Raw genomic sequence first — 24,439 nt, 5'->3', positions numbered from 1 at the left:
ACCGACACAAAAAATATAATAAAGAAAGAAAAAAGATACACAATTAACATTTTAAAATCAATAGGTACATCGCTCAAAATCTAAAACTATGTTTTTAGTAACATATTATAATATAGATTTAGTATATTATTCAACATTAGGCGCATAAAAAAATTAATTCTAAACATAAGTCTTATGCGTGTATAAATATTTTACTATTTTGCTATTTGGGGACTGAGAATGAAAAGGTTCTATGTCCACTTTTTTCAAAAATCGTTTTTTTGCATACATTAATTTTGTTTAATATTCAACTGTGGATTTTTTTGTCCAAAACGGTGTTTCTACATACAATACTTAGTGAGATACAGAAAATGAAAAGGTTCTATGTCATGAAAAATAACTGCATCGTGATTATAGTTGTAGTTCGATAGAACTTTTTTATTCTGATAAGTTTACATAAGTATGAAAAGGTTCTATCGTCATATTATTCAATGTTGGTTAGTATTAAAAGGTATTATCAATAATACATGTCAATGATACAATAAAAACAAAAATTACAATAATATCATTCAATATTTTTGTAAAAGTAGGTATAATATAATAATATAGACTAAATAATATTATCTTATTATTAAAAATTATTTAGTATGTTATCAATTTCAATTGCCACCAATATATATTTATAATTTTGTTTTAATGTTTTTGAAGACGTGTCAACGTTGATGTGATAATGTGATATTACTTATTATAGTTATAGTATTAGCGGGGATATACATTATAATGTAGTCTCAATCTGCAATATAATTAAAATAATAAAATTAGGCAGGTAGGTACATTAGGCAATTTAATTATTTATTCGCTCAAATTTTTAATAATTGTTTTCGATTAAACATTAAAATAATGTAAAAACAAATGTTATTATAAATATTGATGTTGCATGTTTCGATAACTCTGATAAGAAATTGTAATAACTAATGAGTAATTATCTGATGGAATTAAAAAAAAAAAAAGTTTCATGTATATCCCTCGGTATATCCATTTAGTTGGAAGAATGAAAAGGTTCTATACACAGAACTTTTTTATTCTTATACACTTTTTTCCAGTTTTTTGGGTTTTATAAAATGTGTGGATGTCTAATACTTAATATTAATAATGTATCTGACAATAATTGTATTTATTAATTCATTAAAACTATGGTTATATTCGTAAGATAATCTTAAAAAAAGGTGGATAAGTGGATGTCGCTCTGCTGTACAGTAGGTTACAAGTGGGCCACTGTAATGGATGGTGTTAAATTTGAATTCAATGATATAATATCATTGTATAAGAAAAACGATTCTGAGCGAAAACGGTCAGCAGCCTATGATTTTACCAAGTATATTTGATGATATTATTGTGAATAAAGTAATTTATATATAACCTATTTACGTGGAGCCTTGTTTTAAATTTTCAATCCTTAGCCATAAAAGTTAAAAATTTGATTAATGTTGTCAAAATTTGAACTTTAAATGCTTATAAAAAAAAATTGTGCCTATGTATTTTTGATATTTTTCAACTGCTATTAAAACGATATATCAGGAGCCTTATATTAAATTTTCACGCTTTTTTACCCAACAAATAAAATTTTATTGATATTTATAGAAAAAAAACTAAAAAAATTGAAAACTGACAATCTCCGTAAACAGCTTAAAAAGAGTCAAAATATTTTCAACATTTTATGGTGTATAGAAAATGCTAATATAAACATTCAGTGAAATTTTCAAGTATCTACAGTCATTCGTATTTTAATTACAATAAAATAAGAAAAAATGTCATGAGAAATTAAGTAAATATCAAATGTTGTAAAAATATAAATTTCAGACGCTCAGAAAAATTTAATTTAAGTTTCTTCTAGACATTTTTTTTTTTGATAAAGGTAGACAAACTTATGAGTAATCTTATATTACATATTCAAATCTTTTTTTTTATGAATTCTCAACTCAAAATAATTTGCTAATTTTCGTGATTTTTCCGTATTTTGTCAAAATTTGAACTTTAAATGCTTATAAATAAAAACTGTGACTAAGGATTTTTAATTTTTTTCATCTGCCTTTGAAACAATAACCTAGAAGCCTTCTATTAAATTTTCAAGCTTTTTTACTCAACAGATAAAATTTTATTGATATTTATAGAAAAAAAAACAAAAAAAATTGAAAACTGACAATGGCCGTAAACTGCTCAAAAAGAGTCAAAATATTTTGTAAATTTTATTGTGTATAGAAAATGCTAATATAAACTTTCCGTCAAAATTTCATGTCCCTACGGTCATTTGTTTTAGAGTTACACCAAAAACCAAAATCGATTTTCTCAAAAACAGATTTTGCGTAAAAATTCCCGTTTTTCCTTAATTTTTCTTTTGTTTTTCACGTCTCTTGTGAAAACTACTGGGAAATTTTTACTTTTGACCCCCCAAAGTACCAACTAGATTCACTTTCCTATCAGAAAAGTTACTATTGAAGAAAATCCAAGCACTTTTACTGTCCTAAAAGGTGATGACAGACACAAAAATAAAAAAAAAAATAAAGAACACACATCATTGTAAAATCAATACATTCATCGCTTCGCTCAGAATCTTAAAGATATTGGGTATTAAAGTTAAGAATCGCTCTGCTGAACAATTGGATATTGTGACATAGAACCTTTTCATTCTCAGCCCGCGATATTAAACATCGTTGTATTATGTAAAGGAAGAACTTCATACTATTAGATAATTTACTACACACATACAAATACGAAATATGCATTTCAGTACTTTCTAGATTCCTTGATCTAATTTGTATAATAGGACGAATCATGCACTGTTGTTTACTCACTTGTCATACATTTCACACACACACGCATACTTACGTACGTTTTTTCATATAGTAATAGCTTAGAATAATAATATTGGTGATTGTTCCATTTCAGAAGCCTGACAAACTTGGAACTGAATCTGACCATCGTCACCAGCAGAATGCTATCCTGGTTCCTGGCCCTAGCTCTGTCCATGTTGTACTTGAACCACAGCTGCAATGCGAGTAAGGCGAAAAACTTATTGTAATGACATAATACCGAGCACAATCAGTATTCAGTAACAACGATAAAATAAATAAAGGCTAGATACGTAGTAGTAGGTAGGACAGGTAGGTATGCAAAGCTGGGCAAGTTAGTCATTTTTTTCAACTAGTTGAAGTTAAGTTATTTTAATAAAAAAACTAAGTAAGTTAGAATATAAGTTAGTTTCTGAAACTGTCCAAATTTCTAACCTAGTTAGTTAGAAGTTAGTTTGGTGAAAATAGTAACTTAAGTTAGAGTAGAAGTACTAGAAGTTAGAAGATAGTTTTTTGTTGAAATGTAAATAATAAGTTATCCAACTTAAATTATTATTGATCAAAACTGAGAAATTGAATTAAACACCTTGGAAATTAATTGGTATAATATCACTTATCAGTTATTAGAACATAAAGGGTGAAACAAAATAAAAGGGATATTAGGCATATAGCTATAATGCCATGATTGAAGAACAGCTTTTGGAATGAAAACAAAAATAATAATAATAACTAGTTAGTTTTATTTCTAACGAGTTAGATTAGACTATTTTACACATTAAATTCAACTAGTTAAGTTACAAAGTTTATATGAATTAAAACAAACTAGTTAAGTTAGAAAGTTACTTAAAAAGTAACTTTAACTTTCTAACTAGTTAGTGCCCAGATTTTAGGTATGTACCTAAATATAGTATAACACTCGATACGAATGTGAACCTTTATAAAGTTGTTGCAGCTAATTATGGCCTTAGACGCAGAGGCTTTAATAAATAAATAAATACTATATACGGAGTCGTTCACCATTCAACTAAACATTTTAGTTATTCTTAGTATATAATATTATAATATAATGTGTCATACAGAAATGTTTTCATTGGTTACGAGAAATAGAGTCATGTTAATTTTTTAACTAATTTATTACAAATAATATCAAAATGAGAGCCAGTTAGACGTTATACCTAGTAATATTACACGGCCGTTATTGATGGTGTGCATGTTTATAACAATCGGTTATTACTTATAGATTATATGAAAAAAACAATTTATTTACCTAATGTTACCTAACTTTAATCACTGCGTTTTTATTTAGTTATTATATTATTGTATTCTGTAAATTAGATCAGTTCTTAATTGATTTATAACGCGTTAAGTCAACTATCCAACAGAAATGTATAATTATATCATTTACGTTGCAATGTTGCATACACATATAATATCAATTGTTATAATATTATGCTACATACAAATTAAGGTATAATGACAATTATTTAACTAGATTATACGATTATAATTTACACCCAATTTTGTAATTTTTACAGAGTGCCTTCCGTCGATATCACCTGAAAAAAATGGTTTGGTTGCCAATTCATGGAGGTTGCTCCAGAATAGTGAATACGAAAAAGATAACCTTTTTTGTCTCTCAAAAGGTTGTGTGAAAGCTGGTAAGCATAATTTATTATTGATATACCACTCGATTAATTACTGATATATAAAAAAATTTATAAAACGCTCATGTCGTAGGTATAATTGGTAAATATATATATATCTGTATGCTTTATATGATACCAAAACTGATTAATATTCTAGCCGCTTCCTTAATAAACAACATGGATCGATCAGTAGATCCTTGTGATGATTTCTATCAGTTTGCCTGTGGTAGTTTTATAAAAAACACAATTCTCGACGATGACAAAGAGTCACGAAACGAATTTAAAGTGGTCGACGATGCAATTTCAAATTGGAAGCAAATTATCGTCGCCGAACCCATTCAACCTGATGAACTGAGACCGTTCAAAATGATGAAATTACTGTATAAATCGTGTATAGACCAAGGTATAATGATCTTAGAAATTATAATAGTTAATATTATGAAGTCATATATTTGGGCCTATTTTTCGTGATATACCTATGTTCGAACTGTGAGAGTAAAAGTTTGAACAAACGACCAGATTTTCTGACCTGCATATACCTCTATTATAGAATAAAATGTATAGCTAAAAATACGATAATATACTATAAAATGGATTATCTCAATGGGATTGAATCAGTGATATATATTATGTATGATTATAATTTGATGAGTATGTATAATATTATAATGATATATATATAAGTTAGCACCTAGATCAATATGGGTACGACAATCAAAATATAGGCTTACAATTATTTGTATTTATTTTAATTCAATTAATTTTAGAATATTAATTAGTATTGCTGTCACAATGTATGAGAGTATTTTAATTTTTTAATTTTCTTATGTCTCATTGCCTAATGTAGCAGTAAAAATGCTTTAATTTTCTTCTTCAGCATATTTTCTGTTAGGAAAAAGAATTCAAGTGACACATTGGAAGGTCAAAAGTAAAAAAGCGCGTAAGTGGATGTCACTCTACTGTAATGGAATGTATTGAATTTGAATTCAATGATATCATATCATTGTATACGAAACGATTCTGAGCGGGGACGGTTCATTGGTGTGAATATTTTATATTGTTATTATATTTTATTATAGCCTATATCATGTTGATTTAATATTATAAATTACAACAAAATAACTAAAATCGTTATTTTTATTTTTATTTTAATTCGTTTTTATGGTGATAAACAAAGCGTTGGAAATTTAAATCCCATTTTTAGCGGTTTTTTGTAATTTGTCGGTGGTTCTTCTTTTGGCATTAAATATCTATTGAGAAAATCGAAAAATGACCTCTTTAAATCACCATCTTAATCCAATTTGCTAGAAGATAAGATACTAAATGTTGAAATCAAAGCACTCCTCCTGGTAGTAATTTTGTATACAGAATATAAAAAAAAAAAAATAATAATAAACACCATTGTAAAACCACTAGATCCCTCACTCCGCTCAGAATCTAATATTAGTTTTCAAAAGCTTCGAGAATAACCTTAAAAATTTAAGGAAAAACTTGTATTTTTACGCTTAACCAGTTTCGACAAAAATGTCGGTTTTTTTTTTTTTTTTTATTGAAAATTGGTCAACTCAAAAACTGATAACCATTTATAGATACTTTAAAATCTCACCAATTGTTTTTGTATAACAATTTCCCATTCATAATGAAAATATGTTCCTCATTAGTTGTTAATGGTGTAATTCAAAATCAAAAAGTTGTGCGTAAATCCGCAACAACTTTTTACGATCGTTTTAAATTAAAATTTTGATAATTTCGTCCGAATCGTGAAAATTTGAAAATTTTTTTTATTTTAGTTAATCCACGGCAACTTAGGCCATTGGATGGTTTTTAAACGGTGGGGGAAGGAACAGTAGGTGTAAACACGTGTGTGTAGTTTTTGGCAGATTTTCAAGTGGGCACACGTAGGTATCTGCCATGTCCGGTTTGAACCAGCGCTGGTGTGCGTCACATCCGACGCCTTAGTCTGCTCGGCCACTCCGTTCCCCAATTTGCAAATTATATTGTAATTAAAATTAATTTCAACAATTTTTCTTTTCTAAGCTAACTTAAGAGAAATTAATACATAATTTCTCATACGTTTTTTAACCTTTAACAAAAAAAATTAAGTTTACAGCAATATCTAATACATTTTTATGAGTGTTTAAAGTTCAAAGTATTACAACATTGGATAAATAATCAATTCCTCATCCAACAAAATCTTATTTTGTTGTAAATTGTAATTCAAAATACGAATAACCGTAGTTACTTGAGATTTTCATCAAATCTTTTTATTTTAACATATTATATACATGATTAAAATATATTTACTGAATTTCAGCTATTTATAAAAATGTTCAACTTAATGTTTTTTTTAAATTTACCTACGTAAATATCAATAAATTTTTCTTCGTTAGGTCAAAAAGATTGAAAATTTAGTACAAGGTTTGAAAAAAAAAAACACCAAACTTTAAAAAAATTTCAAATTATCATGTAATTAAAAGTTTATTAAATTTTAAATTTTAAAACCAGGTTTCTCAAGTAGTTCTTACTATAACCAAATTATTTAAAAAAATATATGAATATGTTAACACTGGTATTTTTTATAGATGTTTAAAGTTAACATTTCGACAAAATTAGATATTGAATTGAATTTTAGTTATTTTGTTGTAATTGTAATTAAAAAATATTATTGGTGGGTCCTTGAAAATTGTAAAGTATGTAATAACGTAGAAATAAGATAAATATAAGGCGACTCCTGTCGATAGTTATATTAAAATATTAAAATTACGCTAATACCTTCCTCCAGGTGTTCGGAGGGCTCTCGAGATCGTGTATTCGAGAATTATATCAAATACACCGTACAATATAATTTTATGGAAAAAAGCACATAGAATGTATTATCTGCAATCAACATAAAATATTATATTATATGCCTTACCTGATTCGCAGTTGTTTGTAGATAATATGTAGGAGTCTTAGGTTTTAGATAAAACAAAGTAATACTTCAAATACACAAATTGAATTAAAGAACGCACTGATTATTGCTCGCATAAGGAGTCCAGTTATCGCTCGTTGAAATCGGTTTTTTGGGACTTGAGAAGTTGTTACTCTGGTAGTTGGTGCTCATGCATTGATTTATGGGATTTATGGACCAGAGAGTGGTGGGCTGCTTTATCAAAAAGTTATCGTGGGCCTGGGAACTAGATTATTCTTTGACGTCAGCATAAAATAAAGTCACACACATCCTACGTAATACCGTTAGGTATAAGCGCGTGCCGATATCTTAATTGTCGTTGTTAATGGTTTTATTTGATGCGACCGATTTCTACAAACGACAGTCTGGCCGTTGTTTATTATTCTGTAAAATTTTAGTTTATTATAATGGTGTGTGAGCATATCATTACAAGTATATATTATGATTATATTAATTAATACACACAATGATATAAATAATACGTGATAATATCATAAAATATAGGTACTTTGTAATATAGGCTGACAGACAATCTTTATTCAGAATTGTTTTTTTTGTACAATGGTTGTTTATCATTATATTTAAATTAAATTCATCCATTACACAGTGACCCCTTCTAGACATCATTTAACCAAATTTATTTTGTATTTTTTTTATCAAACACATTATAACATACGATTATAATATCTAGATATAGTTACCTATTAACACGTATATTTGTTTTAAGGTGCCAATGTAATTTTGAACACAGAAATAGGCCTTACAGTAATGACGATCCTGTTCTGTTGAATCAACCAAATTCGATAACTTTTTTTCAATTATAGAAGTAATATTTTACAGGCCACATCAAACACAATTTTTCAGTATTTTAAACCCAAACTTTATAACATGTCGTATATTGCAGACAGTCGTCAAAATAATATTATTTAATATATATGTAATATAGGTGGGAATATTTCAAATTGTAAATTATTGACATAGGTCAGGCCAGCGAAGCAATATGTGCTGAGGCGAAAATAATATTTTCTATATAACACCGCCGTACGCGCAGGCACGGCCCCCCTTTGTCGCTGAGTGATTCGGCGAGGACGTAGCTACGACGTGCGTGTGAAACGCCGATCGTAGTACGGGCTAGGTGATCTGAATTTGCTAAGTGTTTTATTTATGTATGTTTTAATACAATAAAAGTGTTTCCGACCTGAAAACCCGAGTTAAACATTATTTTAGTCATTCTTACGTTATCTTACCTTTTATAGGAACAGCGCCGGGATATACGTACTATGTGTCAATGAAGTTTTATTAAACTGAATAGTGCCAAGGTATATGTAATCTTTGAGTCATTTCAACTAGATAGGAACGAACTAAGAATTGACAAGCGCCTGCCATCGTACCTCAACGAGTTAACAGTGCCATTCTAATTAACTTTAGAGAGTGTCATTAACTAGAGAATACGAGGGTAAGGCGATAGTTGGTTTACCGCGTATTGTCTAATACGGGTGATACCACAAACATGTCTTCAAAAATAATACAATTTACAGTTTACTTATAAAATATATTACTATAAAATAATGGTGTATATACCATTATTTGATATAAAATAAAAAATCGGAGTTCGATGAGGCCTGTAAGTAGTCTTATTATTTCAGATAAAATAATAGTTATCAAAATCCGACAATTTTACAAGGCCTGAGAATTATTCCCGTCAGTTAATTTTTTTCGATATAATACACCCTATCAACCCACCTCCTCCCTCTCTAAATAGGTATCGGGTAGTATATTTTGTGGAAAAGTATTATAATTAAGGTGGCAACTAAAATATAAACTTATATTTTCAAATTTTATAGAACTGCGGAAAATTTTAAAAACTGGCACCAGGCACTTGAATTTGTAATCTTTTAGTATTTACATATCCGATGATCGTTTTTACTCAATATGTATTAAACAATATGTCGTTTGTATATCACTCAAATCAGTTCTGTCGCAAAAAATACCAATCACACAATTTAACCTAGATCATGATTTCACCACGTAATTCAGAAACACCGATAATATCAAATAACCACCATAAACTTTATGTTAACAGAACGCATAAAAAAATAGGCTTGCAGCCGATAAAGGAAATACTGAAAAGCATCGGTGGATGGCCAGTACTGGAAGCTGAGAAATGGAACGAATCGAAATTCACGTAGACGGACAGTATGCACAAATTAATAGTGCCGGAAAAGATAGGGGGCGTGGACTACTTCATCAAAATACGTGCTCTAGTACATCCGAAAAATAACACGAACTCTATTCTATATGTGAGCTATCCTCTACTTTATCCATTAATAAAATACCATTCTATTCAACAGAAAACAAAACCAATTACCTATTGTCGTTATGTGCAGAGTCCTGGTTTATAAACATTTTCGTATTCACATTATGCGCAATGTGTTTGCACGACTATGAGGGTTTGAAATAGGAGCGATTAAAATCACACTGATTTCATAGACTAAATTGTATTTGGAATCTTATATATAAATGTGAAAATGAAAATCTTTGAGGTCTATGTTCTCGGAAACTACTGAACCGATAGTTATGAATTTTTTTTAAAATTGAAGAGCTCATTGCGGAGAAGGTTTATGACATTTGATCGATTCTCTAACTTAATAAACAAAGGAGTTATTAATTATTATAAATAATGGTAATAATGGTTACGTAACAATAAATAATAATAATAAATCAGTATTATTCTCAACTCCTATAACCCATAGCAACCATTAATAAACAACAATTTCTATCGTAAATCTCAAAATTATTGAGATTATAATTATAATTATAATTACAACTTCGTTGCCCGTTAAATGTATCAACTCTATATGACTCAAATTTTGTTCAATTCGTTATTTAATATTTGGTGTATAGTATTACACTTTTAGTATACTCTTTCTTAATGTCCAGCCTTGCACTCTATTAAGTCTTAATAAATAATATATCAACTATATCCTCTTCGTAATATAAACAAGAATTAATGTGCTTATGTGTCGATCAAAAATTTATTTGAAAATAATGAAATAGTAAAAATAGTTAGGTATGTATAGGCACATTGTTCACAATAATATAATATATAATCTATATTATCTATCGATATAAATGTGAAATGAAAATCTCTCTACCGACCAAACTCTGGAACTACTTATTAGAGCTTCTTAATTTTTTTTTTAACGCATGAGTATATCACTTATGAAATAAAATTTAAGGAAAACCCACCGGAAATGTAGGAAATCTGAAAGTCAAAATTACAACAGTGGCGCCATTTGTCCAGAAAAAAATAAACTAAATAATAAAAAATGTAGTTAATTGTTACACATTAAAATAATAATAGTGTATTATATTATATTGGTTGCTATTGGTTAATCGGGCATGTTTGTTGATTTGTATTATTATTTTTTGTCAATATATATAATAGGTATATTTATAAATAATGTTTGTGGGTAGATTAGACCTCTGGGAAGAAGATAGGCTAAATTAAAAGGGTTAAATTTGCTTGAGGAACACAAACACACAAAAAAGGTGGGTAAGTGGATGTCGCTCTGTTATACAGTAGGTTACAAGTGGGTCACTGTAATGGATGGTGTTAAATTTGAACTCAATGATATAATATCATTATATAAGAAAAATGATTCTGAGCGAAAACGGTCAATTAGCCTATGATATTACTTTTTTTTTGATAAGGGTAAAAAATCTTATGAGGAATCTTGTATTAAATATTAAAATCTTAGATTTAAAAAGAAAATTTTTTATGAGTTTCTAACTCAAAATAATTTGCAAAGTTTCGTCATTTTTACGTATTTTGTCGATAATAGAACTTTAAATGCTTATAAAAAAAAATTGTAATTTCTAATTTTTTTCATCTGCCTTTGAAATAATATACTAGGAGTCTTCTATTAAATTTTCAAGCTTTTTAACCAACAAATAAAATTTTATTGATATTTATTGAAAAAAAAACTAAAAAAAATGTCCTTAAACAGCTCAAAATATTTGGAAATTGTTATGGTGTATAGAAAATGCTAATATAAACGTTCAGTCAAAATTGCATGTACCTATGTACCTACAGCAATTTGTTTAAAAGTTGCATTAAGAACCGAAATCGATTTTCTCAAAAACAGATTTTGTGTAAATATTCCCGTTTTTCCTTAATTTTTCTATTGTTTTTCACTGCGCTTTTGAAAACTTCTGGGAAATTTTTACTTTTAACCCCCCAAAGTACCAACTAGATTCACTTTCCTATCAGAAAAGATACTGTTGAAAAAATCTTAGTATTTTTAATGTCCTAAAATAAAAAAAATAAAAAAAAAAACACACATCATTGTAAAATCATAACATAATTTGTTCCACACAGAATCTAAAATAATTTTTAGATCTTAAGCGAAGCGAGGAAACTAGTGGTTTTACAATGGTGTTTATTTTTTATTTTTTCTTACCTGTATGCAAAATTTCTACCAGAAGGAGTGCTTCGATTTCAACACATAGTATCTTATTTTTTAGCAAATTGGATCAAGATGGTACTTTAGAGAGGGCTTTTTTGATTTCTCAATAATTATTTAATAACACGGGAAAAACCACCGATAAATTACAAAACACCGCTAAAAATAGGATTTTAATTTCTAACGCTTTGTTTATCACCATAGAAAAGAATAACAATTTTAATATTATAATATCAATTCCAACTTACATGCTATAATAAATAACAACAATGTAAAATACCCAGACTGACAAACCGTCTCCGCTCCGAATCGTTTTTCCTATACAATGATACTATGTCATTGAATTCAAGTTTAATACAATCCATTACAATATATTGACCCACTTGAAACCTACTATACATCAGAGGACATCCACTTACCCGTTTTTTTTTTAATTTGAAAGAATGTTCAATTCTAAGAATAATGGTATAGGTTTTACGTTTCTACTCAAATTATTCAATAAGTTATGAGAAATTATAAAAGACGCGTGACGCCCAGCTAATCGTAATTGTCTATCTTATACGTGTAAAAGTTCCTCGCTTCGCACGCCGATTTACCAATCAAAACATTTTATTTTTGAAATTTTGTTTACGTATAAATGTGTGCTTTTATGTGTTTAAGACGATAAAAGTATCCGAATTTCAATACAACGTTTAGTTTTTTAAATATTAAAAATCTTAGATGATATATTAGATATATTTGAATTTTTATTTTATATTTAAATGGCTATGACGTGCCTTTTAACAAAAATATCACTTTAAAGATTAATATTTAAAAAATTAAACGTTATATTGAGTTTCTGATACTTTTATCGTCTTAAGCACATAAAATCACACATTTATACGTAAACTAAACTTTAAAAATAAAATTTTTGGATTGGTAAATCATCGCGTTAAGGAGGAACTATTACACGTATAAGGTAGGCAATTATATAGCAATTACGATTAGCCGGGCCCAATGACGTCACGCGACTATTCTACATTAATTCTTAGTAACCCTTAATGTAATAATTTTTTTTACATCTGATTTTCACCAAATCATTTCATATAGCCATAATATAACAATAATATAACATTTAAAAAAATTTAATTTTGTATTGTGTGCTCTTTTAAGTTCTGAACACCATCACACTGAATACCAAAAAACGAATTTTAACTACAAAATAATTTTCAAATTTACACTTTGATAAACTTTTGATGAATCTTGTATACATTTTCAAACCTTTCATATAAACAATTTTTTTATAAATTTCTAACTCAAAATAATTTGACAATGTTCGTGAATTATTGACGCTAACATTTTTTTGACCCAGCGAAAATTGTTTATCAACATTAGTTAGAAGGGGCTTATAGATAATGGTTTCCACCACTATATATAGCTGAAAGGTAGCTTCCTTTTTCACTCATTATAAAGATATTTACTCACAAAAAAGCAATATGTATAGGGTTGCCATTTAGTTAGGTATTATATTACTAATATGATTTGTGGAAATATTGCACATAATAATATTAACTTATTTTGGTTAGGTTATTTTATATGATAAAATATTTATCATTATATTTCTTTCATTCACTGAATGACAGAAAGAAAAAACACATCATTGCAAAATCCATACATAATATCACACTACTCAGAATCTAAAAAGTGAAGGTGTCTATTATAGTTGTTCTATATAATTTTTTTATATATATTGTACATTTTTTTATAACCATACTATGATAATACATTATTGAATATATTGTATAGTAACAATCACAGTCTCAGTACGGACAATTTACAATGTAGCAAATAGCAATACAATTTAAAACAACTCTGTAGAGCGTACATATATTATTTCCCTTTAGTTAAACATAAATGTTAACCCAGTAGAGTTTACCATATTATGGAGATTTTATTATCGGTATTGGTTACCATAAAATCAGGAGAGTTTACTATTGTCCATATCAATAACGCGTTTAACGGGTGTTGTTGTGTCCGATCGACATTTCAGCTGGACAAAGCGTCCTTAGGACTGAAATCGGAGTACCTGGTCAAGGGCAAAGACCACGAATTCACGAACAAATACTACAGGTACATAGTGGACATTGCGGTACTATTCGGCGCTTACCGGCAAAGGGCCACCAAGGAGCTATGGGAGTCGTTGGACTTTGAGATAGAATTGGCCAAAATAGAAGAGCAATGGAACTCCTCCTATATTGGATATACAACTGTAGAAGGAAATATCCTCAAACTACAAGATTATGTCCCGAGTATACCATGGAAAGAGTTCCTCGACAAACTGTTGAACAAGTCCATACGGCGGGACGACATTATATATGTGTCTTCGTTAAAATTCTTGGAGGACTTGGAAACCCTTCTCAACAAAACGCCCAAAAGGTAAATATTATATAGATATATAACGCAAGGCATAAGATCGTATTATTGTTGTTATTGATGTATATTTAGGTATAATATTTAGTAATTCAGAGGAAGTTATTTAATATACCTCCAAATGATTACTCGGAGAAATGTGATCACTGATCACTAGTTATCAATCGTTATATTTTTTGTACTCTTTGAAATTATTAAATAAATGCAAACTAATATTAAATTGAAAAACGAATCCGTCTGGTTTTCTTCGAAATATTGACATAATTTGGTTTTATAATAAAAACAGGAATAGCCGATGATCTGCGTCAATATGATAGAAATTAATTTTCCAATATATAATTTTCATAATTACGTATTGATTAATTTGATACAATTCGTTCAACATATATACAATATAGAAATTATAATATAATTTTAAAAACACCTGTGTACTTACTTAATTTGATTATTCTATCAGGGTCCAATCGAATTACGTGATTCAGAGATCTGTTATTGACTCCTTAAGTTATCTGACGGAAGAACTGAGAAACAGACAGTACAAGTACAAGAAAGAGCTAAACCCCAATTTTAAAGTATATCCCCGATCGAATTATTGCATGAATATCAGTACTGAGTTGTTTAATTTAGCCACTGGGTCGTTATACGTTAAACGGGTTTTCAATGAAAACGCTAAACAGAATGCTTTAGAAATGGTGAATGGTATCAAGGAGGAACTGTATAAAACATTATCATCAAATGAGTGGATGGACGATAGAACACGGTAAAGATTGACTTTCGGTTGATATAGCACTAAGTAAAAATAGATACGGAGGGTAGACAGTAAAAAACATTATGACATTATTATTTTCGTTATTTCATTTAGGGAAAAAGCGATGGACAAAGCAAAGGCAATGACACATACCATTGCATACCCTGATGAGCTATTGGATGACAGCAAGTTGAATGCGTATTATGAAAATGTAACTAATTCCTTAGGTCCAGACTATAGTGCATTGGAGATTAGAATAAAATGCATGATAAAAACATTTTAAAAATTGTTTTTGTTATGATTAATGAGTATTTAGTTACTACTTAACTTACTAACTATAAGTTTTTTTTCTTAGTTAGAAGTCAACGACCAAGACTACTATACATCATTATTGAATTGGACTAAATTTAGCACTGACTATGAGTTTTCGAAATTGAAATCTTTTAATAAATCAGATTGGGTTTTTCTCAGTGGTACCGTAACAACGGTAAATGCGTACTATCAACTTCAGAAAAACAATATCAGTGAGTAACATTGGAATAATATATACTATTTTATACTATACGTATACTTAGTCGTTAATTATAGAGTAGCCAATCTTGTTGAGTAATAGGTGAAAATGAAAATGAATCTTTTAAATAAAAATCAGAAACCAAAAAGAATTTAAATTTTAAATAATAGTCAATAACATTTAGAAGTAATCGAGAAGTTATTTTCCTGACAATTCCACAACATTTTAGCTGAAGTATTGAGAACAGAGTAAATTCAGAATATAAATAAGAACGCTCAGAATTTCTCCCGCTAAACTCAATACATAATGTATTCGAAATTAAAATAAATTATTAGTATTATTAAATGATCCTTTGTTTACAAACATGTTGAGTTCTATATACTTTATGCAAAACATTTAAAAATATTTTTCACAGTCATAATTTATAAATTATAACACTTTACCTATATAATATTAGTACTTAAAGTTAGGCATTATTACAACCATATTTATTATACTATAAATTATTTTAATTTTCCAGTACTTCCCGCTGGTATCTTGCAAGGTGCGTTCTTCTCTAACGATCGTCCTCAATACATGATTTACGGTGGAATTGGATCTGTAATTGGTCATGAGATCACTCATGGTTTTGATAACGAAGGTAAACAATTTGATAGACATGGCAACCTGGCAAACTGGTGGACGGAGGAGACGAATAAACGCTTTTTGGAAAAGCAAAAGTGTTTCATCGATCAATATGGAAATTACACTGTTCATGAAATCGGTCTCAAGGTGTGTGTGATAAAATAAATTTCATAAGACTACGTTTTTGCATGGATTAATTTTGAAGTTGACTTATCATTTGTTGATAATTTAATAATTCCCGATTATAATGATTAAAAAAAACGTATTCAATTTGTTTGCTTATCTAAATTTTTTGCGCAATACTCTTACCCCGCCACTTCTCAACCCCATATTTTAGATTCTGAGCGGAGCGATGAATGTATTGATTTTACAATGATGTGTTTTTTAAATTGTTGTTGATGCCTGGTTTGGGGCAGTAAAACATCTTCGGTTTTCTATAGCAGTATCTTGTTCGATGGGAAAGTGAATCTAGTTGTTGCATTCGGGAGGCCAAAATTTTAAAATCGATCCTACTATATTATTATTTGTAACAATGACAATTGAAAAATATTTAAAATCCTTAGCACAGTTTTTTTTTATAACATTTAAAGTTCAAATCTTGACATAATACGTAAAAATCAAGAAAATTAACAAATTATTTTGAGTTGAGAATTCATAATTTTTTATTCTTTTTAAATCTAAGATTATTCATAAGTTTGTCTACCTTTATCAAAAAAAAATGTCTAAAGAAATTCAAATTAAATTGTTATGAGCGTTTGAAATTCAATTTTTACAACATTGGATATTCACTCGATTTCTCATGTGCGATTTTCTTATTTTATTGTAATTCAAAAATGAATAACTGTAAATACACGACAATTTTCCTGAATGTTTATATTTTAATTTTCTATACACAATAACGTTTTGACAATATTTTGACTCTTTGAAAGGTGTTTACCGACATTGTCAGTTTTCAATTTTTTATTTTTTTTTTTCTATAAATATAAATAAAATTATTTGTTGGGTAAATAAGCGTGCAAATTTAATACAAGGCTCCTGATATATTGTTACAATAACAGTTACAAATATTAAAAATACATAGGTAGCACAATTTTTTTTTATAAGCATTTAAAGTTCGAATCTTGACATTATTTATCAGATTTAAAATTTAATAATTATTTTGTACAGTTAAAATTTATAAAATGTTCTAGCTAACTTTTTTAGCTAAGGATTGATAATGTATAACAAGGTTCCACGTAAATAGGTTACAATATATAAATTACTTTATTCACAATAACATCATCAAATATACTTAGTAATATCATAGGCTGACTGACCGTCTTCGCTCAGAATATTGAATTCAAATTTAACACCATCAATTACACTATTACAGTGACCCAATTTTAAGTAACTGTACAGCAGAGTGACACCCACTTGCCCGCCTTTTTTTATTGATACCGTTCCATTTAAGGACTATGGCTTAACCTAACTATTAATTTTCCGCAGGTGGATGGCAATATAACGCTGGGCGATAATATGTCGGACAATGGCGGCTTGAAGCTGGTGTACGATGCGTACAGAGTGTGGGCTAAAGGACACGGCGTCGAACCACGGCTGCCCGGGCTCCAGGAGTACACACCACAGCAGATTTTCTGGTTGAGCTATGCCAATGTGTTAAAAGGATACGCTTAAATATCTGAAGAATAGTATGACAGACGTCCATTCGCCTGACCGTTTCCGGGTCAACGGCCCGTTGTCCAACAAAAAATTCTTCAGCGACGACTTCCGGTGTCCGCTGGGCTCCAATATGAACCCGGTCAAGAAGTGCCAGGTGTGGTGAGACCACACTCTCAGACCATCATACATATATTATTATTACTATTACTATTGTTATAATTATTATGTTTATTACTTTTTTTATAACATATTATATGTTTAATAACGCATAACGTTTTCTTAAATATATATTAAAGATTTATTTTATCATAAACATTATGACGTTAAGAACCAAAAAATATGTACAAGTGGGTACCACTCTGCGGTACGGTAGTTCTTGAGTTAATGTGTCAATTACTCCATATTTTGATAATGGTTAAAAATACACCTAAGTATTACAAAAAAATAACACCTTCTACCTATGACCGTACATTATAACCACTAAATATTCTTAATTGATAATAAAATAAAATAAAAGCAGTGGACTAATGAAAATTTCTAGTAAATAATTGCTTAATATTATAATTATGTTTCTTCTATAGTATAAATGTCTTAAGTCAAAAACTACTAGTTTTTAGGAAGATTAAACAAATCATTCAAAATCGTAGACAATAATGTCTGGGCTGATAATTAATTAAATTTAATATTCATTGTACCAACTTTTATGTTAACTATTAAGTAGAACTTTAAAATCAATTCTTCATTATTTTTAAGTAACTTAAGATAATTGGATTTTTATTTTATATGACTTACGCTGTTAGAGTATGCATTTAAAATTATTATTATTAAACTTGACTTAAGATATTAAAACCACCTTAAAATTATTTCTGCCTAGACATTTATGTTTTGTACCCAATATAATGTGACTTAAAATATTTAGATCAAAACAATAATTTCACTGATAGTGAGTTATTGTTTTGACTTACGTGATCTGTACCAACAAAACATAAAAATATAAAAATGTTTGATTTTTATAACACTATAAAGTCAATTTTTGACTTAAGTCATTTATATTTTATACCATACGTCAAAGTATTATTCTTACTGAAAAGGTAAATCAATTCCATCTTTGCAACCTTTTTTATTAAATCTATAAAATATAAATTAAAAGTAATAAACTAATTATTGTAGAAACAAGTTTTACTCATTAATACAACCAATACTATTTGTTGCATAGGTTTTTATTATGTGAATAAATTTAATTTTGTTAAAATCAAAACTATAGTAATGGCATTTTTTTATTTTTTTAACCTCGCCATCTAAGCCTTTGACTGATAATTTTTTATTTTTTATTTATAAATGGAAGTCCATCTATTACAAATTCCACTTGAAATAATGGAGGTTTTGAAATAAAACTTTCCATACATTCTGTACCGGACTTCATGTGATTTAATAACTGTACTGGGTGTATTTTGTTGGGTGCGTGTTGATCACGGTAAATATATGAATCATCATATTATGCCGACTATATTAGCTAGAGTTAGTATTTTTTTTTTTTGAAACCTGAGAGATTTTGTTAGTGCAGGCGCGGATCTAGAACATATTTACGGGGGTAGGGCCATCTTAAATAAAATTTCGACCTAAGTCTGATAAAAACATTGTACATACCATGTAAGCTAATAGACAAATATTAAATACCCAGTTGATCAGTACAATAAAATATATAAAATTATTATATAATTAATAATAAATGATCACAGAACAAAATCATTTCGTCTATTAAATAATTAGATAAGTAATATAAATTGTGTAACAATTATCGTAATCGACATCGTACATCGTACATTACTCCCTACGTTGAGCACGGCTAATATGCTGAGTGTTAGTAATGCTGACGCGATGTTTAGCTCACATCGTGTAAATAACCGACCTGGACGCCTGGCGGGAGTCAGTTATGATAGAGTCTACAGTGAGGTAGTCGATAGAATATAGTCGGCGATTGATAGTTGGATGGTCAAGAATGAGGAGTCATAGTCAGTGGTCGATAGAGGAACTCGAGGACTGACAACGACCTGAAGAGGACCTGCGGACGACCAGCTCAACCCGCATTTGGACATCGGCACCCACGACACACCATGGTCCGACCGGTAGCCCGGAGTTATAATTTATAAGTATACTTTCAATGTTGTAACTTGTAGTTAATAATAATTATAATACATCAATAACAGATATATATATATATATATATACATAACGTTGAGTACTTGCTTCACATAAGGTAACCCTGATCCCTAGTAATAATATCTCACACCAAGGTCGAGTCTCCGAGACTTCGTTAATATAACTAGAACGACACTGGAACGGGTAAGAGCCCAGGTGAAGAGGAGACGTTACAGTTGGTGGAGGCGCCCGTCCCTGGAGTCCCGATTTTTTTTTTGGAAATTATATTTTGTTTTTTCTCGAGAAAAATTTCGATTCTAAGGTACACCCCTTGTGTTGTGATATTATTGTTGGGTTTCATGTGAATCTTATGTGAAGTTATTGGCCTAATAATTCTTAATGGATGTCAAATTTTACATTAAACGAAATACCAATAATCAGATTGCTAAAGTAACAAAATTAAATATTTTATTTTTAAATGAACACTTTGATTCAGAAATAAATGCAACAGAATTGATCGGCATATTACGACAAATAAATGAGAATAATTTAGGAGATTTTTTTGAAAATTCGAAATTTGGAAAGATACCTTTATCGGCTAGGTTAGTTAAAAAATTTACGCTTTGCACATTATACGAAGTCGAATGTTTAAGTAAAGATGAATTTAATGCACTAACACCAGTAGAAAAAAAAATTGAATTCATAATATCTCAGAAAACGGTATCGTGGATACTTTTGTTAGATAATGTAACATACATTGTGAAGAATTGTCAACCCTCTTACACTTAAGAGATCTCACGAAATCAGCAATAAAAACTTTTAGAGTTGGACTTCTTGATACCGAAGATAAAGATAATTATAACGATAGTACTGCAGATCTTACATTTACTGAAAATAAGTTATCATTAGATTTCAGTAATAGCCAGAAAGATCATTGTGAAAAAAATATTAGCAAACCAGAGTCACAGGTAGAATTAGAAAATAAAGGTACCGATACGGTTAGACCTAAAGACGTGACCCAACAGTTAGAAAATCTCTTAATAGACCAATCACTTTCACCAATTTAAAATACTGAGCAACCGAATAATTTAAAATTTGAATCTGTAGAGGTAAATCAAAATAATAAATTGGACGCTAGTTCAAAAATTGATAATATAGTTAAATTAAATACGAAAAATAAAATGGCAAGACCTCAACAATTTGTACCTAATATTTTCAACGGTTCGGGCGATGAATGCGTTTTAGAATTTTTCGAGTACTTTAACGTGGTAGCTATTGCTAATGAGTTGTCTCCGCACATAAAACTAATTTACTTGCCATTATATTTAAAAAATTCCGCTTATAAATTATACAAGACATTAACAATTAATAACTTATATCCGACTTTTGATGAAATAGAACAAATATTTAAGGAAAAATTTGCATTGCCGGCTAGGAATCGTATGTTAAGAAACAAATTACGAAATAAAAAATTAAAATCGACAGAAACAATATCGGAGTTCTTAGCAGATATTTTATACTTAATTAGTCAAACAAATTTCACCATTCCCGAAACCGAGAAAATTGATATAATATTAGAGGCACTAACACCAGAATATTATAACACTGTAACTGTTATGAATAATGACACTTTAGACAACTTGGAAATTAATTTAAAGAAAATAGAAAATTCGAAATTGATGCACACAGATTTTCAAAATATAAGTTCTGTAAATATTGACACTCTTAGGAAAGAAAATGAATTTTTAAAATCTAAATTAAATAATATTAACAATGGTAATAGAAATTTTAACCAGAAAAAGAAATTTAATAATAATATGCATGTGAATAGTCCTAGCCCATATTACAATCTTCAAAATAATCCAAACAACGCATTCAATAATAATATGTGCAATTACGACCCATGCAATAATAACAATAATAGTTATAGTAATCAAAAACAGAATTTAAATAATTCATTTAATCCAAACAACAATTTTAGTAATCAAAACTATAGTGCAAATGATTCATTTATTCCAAACAATTATGTTAATAATCAAAAATTATCACCCAAACAATACTTTTTATCTAAATAATAATTACAACACAAATAATGAAATTAGACCGAATCAATATATAGATCCTAATAAACACTTCCATCGAAAAAATACATATAACCCTCCAAATCATTTTAATAGTTATAATGGCTATGCACAACCAAAGTGGAATGATAGGTACAAAAATAGGCCTAACCAAAAAAGTCAGCAATATTATAAAAATAATGTGTATAATAGTAATCAAGGTGCAAATTTTAACGAACAAAACGTAGGCCAAAATTATTAAAATCCATCGCATGCTACAAATGGTATCAGTCAAAATAATGTAAACGTAAATAACGTGATGAATCAGCACACTATCGGTCAGGTGCCTGATAATGATACACATAATTTGAATAAAACATATTTTCATAATAATCAAAAAAACTATTAAGGCAAGAGAGAGTGGTTAGAGTCCCTCTGTGCCAGCAAAAAAATTCTAACAATAACATTTCTAGTACAACATTGTTGGAAACAATAATAGCGAAAAAATATAAAAATGACGAAACCTTATTTCCAATTCCAAAATAATTAAAAAACTTAAAAATTGACGATAATCATAATGAAATTGATATTAATAAAAACACTGACATAGACGATTATAATATAGATAGTTTATTCAATGAAAAAAACCTACAGATATTATTATTTATTTCATTATTTGTATGTTATAGTGTCCGTAGTTCTTACTAAATTATTATTGTGATCCGATATACAAATGTCAAAAATTTAAAACTGTACATAAAACATAAGACATAATTAAGTTAAGATGATTTAAATCAGGAAAACTTTTATAATAATAATAATAATAATAATAATAATAATAATAAAAAATTATTTGTATGAAACTATAACTTATAATGGTAGTTATTATTATTTAATGTTTATCAAAAACAATAATATACCATCATACACTTGTTTAGAAGTATATCACTGCCTATCCAATTGGCAATTAGGTATATTGAATTAATTGGGTAGGTAGGTATAAACTGTAAGTACAAAATTTCAAATAGTACGTATTTTTTTTACGTATTGTACTTGTACATTCAAACTTTAACTATTTAGTAAATATTTATATAATTGCTGCAGTAGAGAATAATATTGTATAATTACACATTATATTTTAATTTAGCCCAATACCATGCCACTCTCAAATATTTTATTTACACAGGGAAATCCGAAACTGAAGAATGATCCTTTAAATTATTTTAATAATAAATCTATGTTTATAATGTTTATTTTGTGTTTGGGTGCATTTAATAACCAATTCAGTCGTAACTCGTATTTCACCACTGTGTGACCGCCGTGTTGTGTTATAATCAGATAATCTATTAGTTTAAAATGTCTACCGAAAAAGACTGGAATCAAGACCAAATTTTGAAACTTATTGATTTAGTACAGCAAAGTGATAATATTTGGAATCCACAAAACATACTATACAGAAATCGAATCCGAAGGACAGATTCAATCAATGAAATCGCCAACATCTTGGGTGTTTCACAGCAAGAAGTTGACAAAAAATGGAAAACTTTACAGTCCCAATTTCGTAGGGAACAACATAAAGTAAAAAATAAAAAATCTGGCGCTGGAACCGATGATAATTACACAAGTGCGTGGTATTTGTACAAGCCATTAAGTTTTTTGTCAGATAGAAATAAACCAAAAAATACTAGAGACACTTATGATGCACAGGTAATAACAACATTATTTGAATAATTTTTTTAAAACAAATAATTGGTAGTTTTTATTGGTTAATAATTAATAGTAAATAGTTAATAAAAATTAAGCATAGAAGTAGGTAGGTAATTAAATACAACTTATTCAAATTCTTCTTGCCAATAAACACGCCCTGTAGTTGCAAAATAATGAGCAAATCGTTCACGAGTTTCGTGTACAGCTGCTGCAGATTTTCGTGCACATTTCTTCAATGGTAAAAATGACGTGGTTTCCGACGAATCACTCCTCCAAGTTCCTTTTTTTAAAGTTCGGTTTTCAAAATATTCAGAGTCAAAAATATCTGGTGGACTATATACATTTTTTGACGACTCACTCCGTCTTAAAAAATTATGCAAATGGAAACACGCTAAAACAATTATATTTATTTTTCCTGGTTGTAGTAATAACGGTTTCCTTAAGACTCGAAAAACTGAAGCCATTATGCCAAAAGTATTTTCAACGACACGTCGTGCCCTTGATAAACGATAATTAAAAGCTCGTTGTGGTGAACCTCGTAAATGAGTCCCGGGAAAAGGTTTCATTAAATTTTCCTTCAATGGAAAAGCATCATCGCATACAAAAACATATGGAGATTTTTCTTTTTGTCCTGGAAGTGCTTTTGGCGATAGTAGGTTTAAAGATTCATCGTAATTTTTTTTTGCCAAGATGGA

General features: G+C 28.9%; 1 protein-coding gene and 1 pseudogene across 1 annotated transcript; both read left to right on the top strand.

Annotated features, from left to right (window-relative positions):
• Window positions 1-2,971: 2,971 nt before the first annotated feature.
• On the top strand, window positions 2,972-18,001 carry LOC132937295 (neprilysin-2-like; annotated as a pseudogene).
• Window positions 18,002-23,393: 5,392 nt separating this feature from the next.
• Window positions 23,394-23,768, top strand: LOC132934637 (uncharacterized). Its single transcript, XM_061000964.1, has one exon. It carries the CDS (start codon window positions 23,394-23,396, stop codon window positions 23,766-23,768), a length of 375 nt encoding a protein of 124 aa, XP_060856947.1.
• The last annotated feature ends 671 nt before the right edge of the window (window positions 23,769-24,439 follow it).

The sequence above is a fragment of the Metopolophium dirhodum genome, chromosome 1 (genome assembly GCF_019925205.1).
Source record: "Metopolophium dirhodum isolate CAU chromosome 1, ASM1992520v1, whole genome shotgun sequence".
Lineage (NCBI taxonomy): Eukaryota > Metazoa > Arthropoda > Insecta > Hemiptera > Aphididae > Metopolophium > Metopolophium dirhodum.
This window is presented reverse-complemented; position numbering and strand designations above follow the sequence as displayed.

What these genes read in the sequence shown, in the direction of transcription:
- LOC132934637 (XM_061000964.1), top strand. Translation starts at nt 23,394, where the DNA reads ATGTCTACCGAAAAAGACTGGAATCAAGACCAAATTTTGAAACTTATT.